Source organism: Nelusetta ayraudi, unplaced genomic scaffold (genome assembly GCF_046127955.1).
Source record: "Nelusetta ayraudi isolate G7.1 ecotype Tasmania unplaced genomic scaffold, CSIRO-AGI_Nayr_v1 ptg000048l, whole genome shotgun sequence".
NCBI lineage: Eukaryota > Metazoa > Chordata > Actinopteri > Tetraodontiformes > Monacanthidae > Nelusetta > Nelusetta ayraudi.
In genome coordinates this window covers 17,484,846-17,494,682 of record NW_027466098.1, presented here as the reverse complement: position 1 = coordinate 17,494,682, position 9,837 = coordinate 17,484,846, and the positions used below count along the sequence as shown (strand labels likewise).

The 9,837-nt window shown below is 49.2% G+C and overlaps 1 protein-coding gene across 1 annotated transcript in view; it reads right to left on the bottom strand.

The window, feature by feature from the left end:
• Window positions 1–776: 776 nt before the first annotated feature.
• Window positions 777–9,837, bottom strand: part of LOC142895608 (protocadherin-16-like) — a 76,173-nt gene continuing 67,112 nt past the window's right edge. The window contains exons 11-21 of the mRNA XM_076036800.1: window positions 8,931–9,170; window positions 8,270–8,395; window positions 7,925–8,134; window positions 6,961–7,827; window positions 6,744–6,857; window positions 6,451–6,662; window positions 5,994–6,145; window positions 5,474–5,604; window positions 4,940–5,226; window positions 4,442–4,583; window positions 777–4,012 (exon numbers count right to left, since the gene is read on the bottom strand). Of these exons, the coding sequence (XP_075892915.1) occupies window positions 1,416–4,012; window positions 4,442–4,583; window positions 4,940–5,226; window positions 5,474–5,604; window positions 5,994–6,145; window positions 6,451–6,662; window positions 6,744–6,857; window positions 6,961–7,827; window positions 7,925–8,134; window positions 8,270–8,395; window positions 8,931–9,170 (5,078 nt within the window). The 3' untranslated portion in view covers window positions 777–1,415. The remainder of the gene's footprint in view (window positions 4,013–4,441; window positions 4,584–4,939; window positions 5,227–5,473; window positions 5,605–5,993; window positions 6,146–6,450; window positions 6,663–6,743; window positions 6,858–6,960; window positions 7,828–7,924; window positions 8,135–8,269; window positions 8,396–8,930; window positions 9,171–9,837) is intronic.

Genomic DNA, 9,837 nt, shown 5'->3' with positions numbered 1-9,837 from the left:
AACAGGTGATGCTCATGTTTATTTGGCCATGGTCAAAAGAACTTCCCTGTGAATAGTTTGAAACCTGCGATGCCTCATTGAAACATTTAATAAATACTGTAGAATATTAGCGTTGCTTATTACAGGGTTAATGGGGTTCTAAAATAGAGGGTACGAGCAACACGATACACATAGAAGCCAACGGTTGCAATAGGTAATTATAAACAATGTTTAAATTAACTTCACTCTCTTTAAAATAGAAATGACGGAGTTGTTCTGTAGTGTTTCAACATTCATAGAAATAGACATTTAAACACTCCAGAAAATGCTCTCGTAGTGGGCAAGGCTTCCAACACACACTGTATTCTCTATAGTGCCGCTGAGAGGGATCCGACCCGACAACGCAGTCACTGTAGTTTGTCATTAAATCTACTGAAAGCAAAACCAGACAATGTTCATTGTTCATAAAACACGGCCTTAGCGTTGAAGTGGAGTGTTTGTAATATTACACTGAGGAATGTTGGACAGGAAGAACATCCGCCGCTAGCTTACATTCACCGGAACGGTAAGGTTGTCGATGGAGCAATTTCACACTTAGCCGCTTAACATTTTTCTCACACACAAATCATGTTGTAAAACGACAAGCAGTAAGGCTCACTGTGATGAATTAAAGCCTGGCACCTGAAGGACATGATCGCTGGGTGTCAAGTTCCATTTCCCCTTCGGCAACTTGAAGGGACTTTGACAGCTGTCCAAAGTTTCACATTCACATTGCGTTTTTTTTTTTGTTGTTGTTGTTGATGAAAATAAGACAAAATTTGTGGTTTATCTTGTCGGACGACCGCCTACGTTGATTCCTTTTTGTTCCAGAAGGGAAGCTGCTCCATCACTTCATATTTACAATAATCAGCTACAAAAGAAATTAGAATTCATAAAGCGTGATAAGAGCTTCACTTGAAAATCACAAGGTTAAGAATAGCAACTTACAGTACGAACAAGTATATGGTACAACAAAAGCAACAAATATACATTATAGAAATATATTCTGAGGTTTTAGCAACCCTTGACACGTTCATGTCATTCCTTGTCAGAAATATTATGCCAGTATAAAAATATAAACATTGCTTTCGTACAAAATATTGACATCATGTATGAATTCTTCATTCAAATGTGCAAATTTACACTGATCAACAAGAAAATGATGCACAAAAACACACAAGCTCGCACACAGACACATTAACACACGCACACGCACACACACACAAGGCGTAGTCCAGTTTGGCCTCTCAGTCATGGAGTTCACTTTTTCTTACAAGTTGGTGCTACGGCCTGGGCTGTGTTGACCTTCATGCACTTGTTGTCTTGAAAACAGACAAAGAGAGGAAAGCGGTGACTTCTCTTCAGCTCTGACGGCAGCGACGGCCCCACTTTCGAGTTCAAATCCTCAGCTCGGCCTCCTCGCTGTGCTCCAGGTTGTGCTCGGTGGCGCTGATCAGCGACGCCGACGGCCCCTGCGAGACGTTGAAGGGCGTGATGGCGGGAGAGCGCGCTGCCAGCGGCGACAGGGAAGGAGAGAAACTGGGCGACATGGCCGCCGATGAGATGGATCCGTCGGTGCTCAGGGGCGATTTCCGCAAAGAACCCAAGTGGGGGAACGTCCTCCCCACGGGGGGCTTGGGTGGCACAGTTTTCGCCCCGGGGTGAGCCACGGAGGTGATGAGAGGCGGGGGGTCGATCCGGGACTCAGCCTTGGCCTTGTGATGGAAGGACCTGCGCGGATGAGGGGGAGCCGTCTCGTCTTTTAAGCGCGCTATCTCGGTGAAGACGTTGGCTAAAGGCTGGAACTGGGGACACCAGTTGAGCAGGTAGTCCCAGTTGTAGCTGCCCCTCAGCTCTTCGTCGCTGGCCACGATGGCGGTCAGGGAGCCGTCCACCGCTGGCTTCCCATCCTGCGGGAAGACGTAATCCTTGGGGTGCGAGATGCTCAGACCGCGTCCCACGCCTGCGTACCCGCCGCCCTCGTCCCTGTAGACCGGGACCTGACCGGCGATCAAAGTGCTGTTGAGACTCCCCAGCTTCTTGCCTCTGAACCAGTCAATGGAGGGCTCGCAGGAGACGTCCGACAGCTGGTCGGCATCCTGCTGGATTCCGGAGTCCGGACCTCGGGCAGAGATGCGTTCCTGCATGGAGGAGGAGATGCTCGACACCCGCGGGTGTTCGTTGATCATCCTGATCTCGTCGTCCTCTGCTGCCTCAGCCTCGGCGGATCCTCGCCCGCTGGAGTGGGAGGGGTCCAAGGATCCTCCGCGGGTGTACGGGCCGCCTCCGCCTCCACCCCCGCCCTGTGCAGTGGTGTATCCCGGCAGGGTCTGGTGGTAAATCATCTCACTCGCCGGGATTTTGGTCTCCTCAAACTTGTGCAGCATGGTGCCCGACACCGGCGTCCGCCTTTGAGCTTTTTGCTTCTTCTTCTGATGCCTCAGTTTGACCAGAAATAATGCCACGGCTATCGTGATGAGGATGACTATCGTCCCAAGTGAGACTGCGATGACGCTGACGAGCAGCATGTTCATGTCTGAGGTGAGGCCAAAGGACGTGTGGGTCACGTCGATGGTGACTTTGGCCGCGGCTTTGCGTGACGTCTCCAGAGGGCTGTGAGCTGTCACGTCCAGCGTCATCAGGCGAACCTCCCGCTTGGAGCGACCCACGTGCGTGCTGTGGGTGTCCAACTTCAGGGAAATGGCTCCCGTTGATTTGTTGACTGCGAAATAAGGCGAGCTGTCGGCGATGGCGTACAGGACGACGCCGTCCACGCCTCCGTCCTCGTCCCTGGCTTGCACTTTGCCGATGACCTGACCTTTCTTCGCCCCTTCAGGCACTTTGAATGAAAACTCGGAGTCGGTGAAAACGGGATCGTACTCGTCCTCCCCCGTGATGTACACCTGGACTGTAACGGTGGCTGAGTAGTTGCCGGCGTCCATGGCAACGGCCAAAAAATTAAAGGAGTTCACCTTCTCAAAGTCGAAAGTACTGCGGGTCCGTACCTCTCCTGAGGTCTGGTTGACAAAGAAGGCCTCTTTCCCCTCTTTAGATTTGTCTAACATGTAGTATTTCAAGTGTCCAAAAACCCCTCTGTCGTGGTCGATGGCGTGCAGCATTGTGACTAAGGCGTTTTGGGGTTGGTTCTCCCGAATGCTCGCTGTCAGCAGTTTGAGGGGAAAGAAGGGACGGTTGTCGTTGATGTCTTTCACTTCAATACTGACGGGAGCCAAGGCGTACTGCCCTTGACCATCTGTAGCCTGGACAACAATAGTGTGGGTTGACTGTTTCTCGCTGCCCAGCGATCTCTTCAGCCTCAGGGCTCCGGTCCACGTGTCCATCTGGAAGAGATCTGTCTCGTCTCCAGAGCTTATGGAGTACTGCACCTCTCCGTTGGGAGCCGAGTCTGGATCCGTGGCAGACAGATGCAAGATCTCAGTCCCTGCGGCGGCGCCCTCACTCAGGGTCACGCTGTACTCAGCTCGGCTGAACGCCGGAGGGTTGTCGTTGGTGTCGGTCACGCGGATGAGAACGACCACGCTGGAGCTGCGCTGAGGGATGCCGCGATCCGACACGACGACGGTCAGGTTGTAACTCGGCGCCGCTTCAAAGTCCAGCTCCTCCACCAGGATCAGGCTGCCGACGGTCTGGAAGCCTTGCCCTTCCAAGAAGCGCACGCTGCTCTCAATCTGGAAGGTATTACCTGAGTTGCCACTGGCGATGGCAAAATCAAAGCCGCAATTGTCCCGGGACATGTCTCCATCCACGGCTTCCAGAGAGAGAACAGTCAATCCAGGGAGGCCGTCTTCAGACAGAGTGGCTCTGTACTCTGACTGGTGGAAGTTGGGGGGGTTGTCGTTGACATCTGTCACGTCTACGTGGACAGCGGTGGTGGTTGAAAGTGATGGAGTGCCCTGGTCCCGCGCCTCGATCACTACCAGGATGGAGGGATTCTCAAAATCAAACTCTGTTTTTTGGCTGGTGAACAGAGTCCCTGTGAGGTCAGCAAAGGACACAGTTATTACTCCTCTGATCATCCATTACACTGTGCCGTTCAATATTTAAGAAATATTAACTTGACTACTCGATTTGAATCCAAAAATTCAAAAGCTAGTTTTTCTTTGAGAGAAGCAACACTTAAGCTTCAAAAGTGCTTTTCAAAAAAAGTCCAATAACTTGAGGTGAACTGGGGCTTCATTTGAAACTTGAATGCTTTGACTATCATAAGTAAAAGCATCTGCTGAGAAACAACATTGCGATGGGATTTCACTTCAACAAGCATTATGACTCAAAACATTTAACCGCCTACTGCAAAACATATCTAAGAAAGAGCCTGAGGGTGCATCATTCTATCAAAGGCAGCTCGGGACCACCTCTGGCTGGTAAATGGCTTGAAATAAGCATAAAGTGCACGTTGGCTTACCGTTGCTGGGGTCGATGTAGAAGGCGCCTTTAGAGGACGACAGCACTTTGTACGTTACTTTTCCATTATCCCCGAAGTCGCGGTCGGTTGCTGTAACTGTGACGATTGCGCTGCCTGCTGGAAGGTGCTCTGACACAGTCACCTAATAGGAAACACACAACACAGATACACATCATGAGTTAATATTAGGGCTCGAACTCAAACTCCTTTTAACTACAATGAAAATAAAAATAGAATATTTCCACAAAAGAATTATTACTGTCCTCTCCAATTTTTCCTTGAGTATCAGAAACACAAAAAATATCTTGATAAGTTCCATATAGAGCAGGGTAAAAAAAAAAATGCAATCAATTTGCGATTAATTGCGAGTTAACTCAGGAAACTAATGCGATTAATCGCGATTAAAATTTTTAATCGACTGACAGCCCTTGTTAATATCTTAAAACCAACATGCTTAGATGACTGGTTGTAAGCTCAGAAGTGTCGACGCTGCTGTACCAGATACAATTCCTGGGTGAAGACAGGTGCGTTATCGTTCACGTCGTCCACCAGCACAGTGAGGTTGGCCTCGCTCTGGTGCTTAGAGTCCGACGAGCGCACAGTCAGCGTGTACCACGTCCTCTCCTCGTAGTCCAGATGGCCGGTGAGAGACACTCCTCCTCCATAGCGATGAATCCCAAACATGCCCTGGCTGCTGGTGTCCAGGTGGAGTGTGTAAGAGAGCGCTGGCCCTGAATCCACATCATTTCCTGTCACCTGGGTGATGACTGTTCCGATCAGAGTGTCTGTAATGATACGATGGGAAGAAAGAAGGTTGCGGCTGAATGGAGGCTTGGCTCATTCATCGTGTTCTCAAAGGTCTTTTTCAATGAAGCGTGGTATTAAAACGGGAACTTGTCAAAAGCCTCTTTTGTAAATATTCAGGGTCAAATCTTTCTCGCCGGGGCCTCACTGAATAAGCAACCAGTGAGGTATGACATGTGGCTCTAAGCTTAGATTAGCGTTAAAGCGTTTGCCATGTAGGCGACTTACCCTCGGGCACATGGATCTGTCGAGGTAGAGGAATCATCGGACTGTTGTCGTTGAGGTCGATGATGATCACAGTGAGGGTGGCAGAGCCGGCAAGTCGCGGGGTTCCCCGGTCAGTTGCCGTAATCACCAGCCTGAGGCCAGAAATACAGCTGTGGTCAGTGACTATTCCTTGGCTGACTCGTAAGATTTAAGAAAAAACTTTTTCAGCAGTGCATTGCATTTTTATTACTTAGCTCCAACGTTAGTAAATTGAGAGAAAAAGAAATACAACAAATAGAAATCCAATTCCGACTACAGGGGAAATATTTGTACAGTTTCGAGTTAAATCAATATTAGGTTGTGGGAGGTCACTATCTCGCAAAGATTTTCTGCAGCTTGTGTCTGCTCTCCATACACCATTTCGAAGGAATCTCTCTTCACGTCTCACCTCGCATCTATTTAAAGCCTGAGAAACCAACAAAAAAACTTTGTTGAGGCCAAACAAGAGAGGAAAAAAGGTGAGAGCAGAAAAAAAACTCACTTTGTCTGTGTCCAGATCTCTCTGTCCATTATCGCTGCCGTGGAGACGCTGCCGGTCAGAGGGTCAATCTTGAACAAGCCACTCATGGATGACGACCTGATGGAGTAGGTCACCTGACCATTCTGTCCCTGGTCCAGGTCATCGGCAGCAACCTGAAAAAGAGTGACCAAATAAAATAAGGGGATATCTGAAACAGCTGTGTCCGTGTAACACGAGCTAGTGAGCAATATCAGACTTGGAAGCCACAAGTTTATAAAAAATTGGCTTTGCAGCACAAAGGGCCGTATACAATATTCATTTGGGATATAGAAAACAGCCCTCCATTCATGAGTCGTTCCGCTACAGCACCGAAAACGTCCACATTTCTAAGTCCTCGACGTGTTTTTGTACAACACAAGTTTGTGTTTAAACAAAAGCCAACCATAATAAATGGGTGGGGGGAAACAGGCTACTGCACCTGGATAATGGGGAAATCGTAGCCCTGTGCCTCTCTAATGTACGCTACGTAATTCTGGAGTTGGAAGCGTGGCAAGTTGTCATTGACGTCCTGCAGGATTAAGTTGACAGCCATGTAGGAGCTGGCGGACGCCGTCTCGGCTTTCACCACCAGGCGAAGCTTCGGGGTCTCCTCGAAGTCCAGTCCTTCAGATTTCTGGACCCATATTTCACCTGATTTACAGAAATAACAATGAGTCACACTGTACTGCCGGGGTAAGTTTGTTGATTGCAGGCTGCCATCTCTGCACTTACCAGTAATGGGGTTTATTCCAAAGGACTGCATCCTGTTTCCGCTGAAAAGGTTGTAACTGACGCCAGTCTGAGACCCATCGGGGTACTGGGCCTGAGCCTGTGTTACTATTGTGCCTTCATGAAAAAATAAGTCAACAAGCAAATAAATTAATGCATACATACACACCTATATGTATACATATTTGTGGATGAAGACTTCATCTTCATATTCTCAAACCTTTGGCAGCGTTCTCCTGCAGCGTAACATCTCTGGAGGTTCTGGAGAATCGGATCCCTCGGTAGGTCTGCTCCCTGATATAAATGATGACAACTCCCAGAGTGGACTGAGCTGGGTTGCCCTGATCCATGGCCTGAACTATCAAAGTCCTCTGGCTTTGGGTCAAAGCCTGCAGCTTCTCCGTGGCCTGGATGTCTCCTGTCAGTGAGTTGATGGTGAAGCCCCTCACTGGGCTGGCAAAGCGATAGAACACGGAGCCGTTGGCCCCAAAGTCCTTGTCCTCGGCCCGCATGGTGGCCAGAACCCTGCGGTTTGACACGCTGCTGGCGGAGATGTTCAAGATGAGCGGGTCCTGGACGAAGAAGGGCGCGTTGTCGTTGACGTCCTGAATGTAGACGGTCACCTGGGCGGTGGAGTTGCGTGGGTTGACGGGGGAGGAGTCTGTGGCGCACACCTCAAAGGTGTACGAGGCTGTTTTCTCTCTATCCAGGAGCGCCGTCGTGATGATGCGTCCCGTCTCCTGGTCTACGATGAACATGCTTTGGGAGCTGCTGGTCAGAGAGTAAAGCACGTGGCTGTTGGAGCCCTGGTCCAGGTCCACGGCTTTCACCTCCAGCACCAGCGAGCCGATGGGAACGTCTTCGGAGACGTCCGCCGTGTAGCTGCTGCTGGCAAACACGGGGCTGTGATCGTTGACGTCCATGACGGCGACCTCCACCGTGGCCGTGCCGCTGCGGGGAGGCCTCCCCTGGTCCTGGGCCATGATGGTCAGCGAGTATCCAGGCTTCCTCTCCCTGTCCAGCGGCCTGGAGGTGGACAGCACACCTGTTTCTCTGTCCAAGAGGAAGTCTCCAGACGAATCCCCAGCTGCAAGGTTAAAAAAAAAAAGGTCAATTCATAAATAATAAATAAAATAATTATGAACAGAAATGAAAAACGAGGACGTAGAAGAAAAAAGTCCAACCTGTGATTTTGTAGGTTATTTTCCCGCTTTCCTCTGCGTCCTTGTCGGTGGCTCTCAGCGTGAATAGCGGCGATGCCTCAAGGTTCTCCGGCACCTCGATGTTGTGGTAGAGGCGTCCGAAGGAAGGTGCGTTGTCATTCTCATCGAGCACCCGGATTCTCACCGTAGCTTTGGCATAATTAGGGGGGAGGCCTCCATCCTTTGCATAAACTGTCAAGCGATACGAGACACAACACCCGGCAGTGTTGTTTGTTAAGACGGAAACTTAAGAGAGTGACTGTGATTATGTGTTTTAAAACTTTTGCTCGGCACTGGTCTTTAAATGCGTATGGTATAGGACAATACCTGTCACGGTGTAGTACTCCTGCAGCTCCCTATCCAGTGACTTAGTGGTGGTGATAACTCCAGTGAGTGGATTGATGCTGAAACCCTCCTCCATGATGCCCCCATATGTCACCTCTCCATTGGCTCCTGAAGATAAAGGAAAGGTATTTAGTTGATGACAGAGCTCAACTGAATCCTACAAAACACTAAAAACAACAATAATAATAAAAATCTAATCTAAATGGCATTTGACTGCCTTTGTTCCCATTCTTGTCCTTATCTGACTTGTTTGTTTTGTTTTTATTACCCTGCGCAGTCCAAAGGATTTGGCAGCGAGAGCCCACCCAGAGGTGTCTGGATGCCAGATCGCGTGCTATCACAAAGCTGTTTGGAAACCTCACCTGTTTATTTGACTGATTGTGACGAGAAAGTTTATAATCCTTCCGTTTTATGTGCCGGTGACTAAGCCCAGAGGAATGCGATCTCTCTGTGTCCTCGCCGCACTTAATTAAAAGCAACTGCTAATGTCTTTAATTGGAATACTAGCTCAGCAGATAAAGGCTGATCAGTGTCACAGGCATTTTAATTTGTTGAACTGCTAACGCATGCACTCACACACACGCTGACTCACACAAACAAGCCGACAACTTTCTAAAACTTAAAACTCGGCTCACTGTCTCACCTTGGTCCAGATCAGAAGCAGACACTGTCAACACGCTCGTTCCTCCAGGCTTGTTCTCAGAGATCTGGGCTTCGTACGAGTTCTCCTCGAACCAGGGCACCTCATCATTAACATCAATCACGTGGACGCACAGCAGCTGGCTGGAGGAGTGCTGGGGTATCCCATGATCCTCAGCGATTATAGTGAGGTTAAAGATGTCCTGCTCCTCGCGGTCCAGGGGTTTGAAAATAGACAGAGCGCCTGCGGGGAGATGAATCAAGGGGTGAGATGTGAGACGAGATTTCCTGTGTGAGTAAGCGTGTGTGTGTGTGTGTGTGCAGGACAGGGGAGTCTTTATTGCAGTCAGTTAGCAATGACAAGTGTGGTATGAAGGCACGCTAGAGCAAATGCCACGTTCCATCACCTCGTGCAGTCAAACAATGAAAAGATTAAGTGTGAAAAGTTGCCGTGTGGGGCCCAAATCAGAGTTAATCTGCCTGCCACACACACACACACACACACACACATGCACAGCTATGCCTACCTGAGCGCTACCACCGCCACTGCAGCTACAGCCTACAGTCTGGCCACGATTTACGAGATTTTCCGTTGCAGATTTCCGCAACCGTCGTCGAAAGAGGCAGTAAACACGCTGCAGACATGCAATGGCCAGGCCTTGGCGTGCGCGCGAGAAATTAGGGGCAACGTTGCCTTTTCATTATCATGTCCTAAAAGGGGAGAGTCCTTTTACCAATTCAGCTACAATTTCATGCTTTAAAACAAGCCACAACTGTTGAAGAAAAGAGGAAAGAGCCCCGAGCCGAGGCTGTTTGGCTTTCATGTTTTGGCACTGCATCTTGTTGGGGTTGAGATAAGTAGCTCTTTAATACTATAATCTGGTGGGAATTACAGTCCTGAATATTTTTGA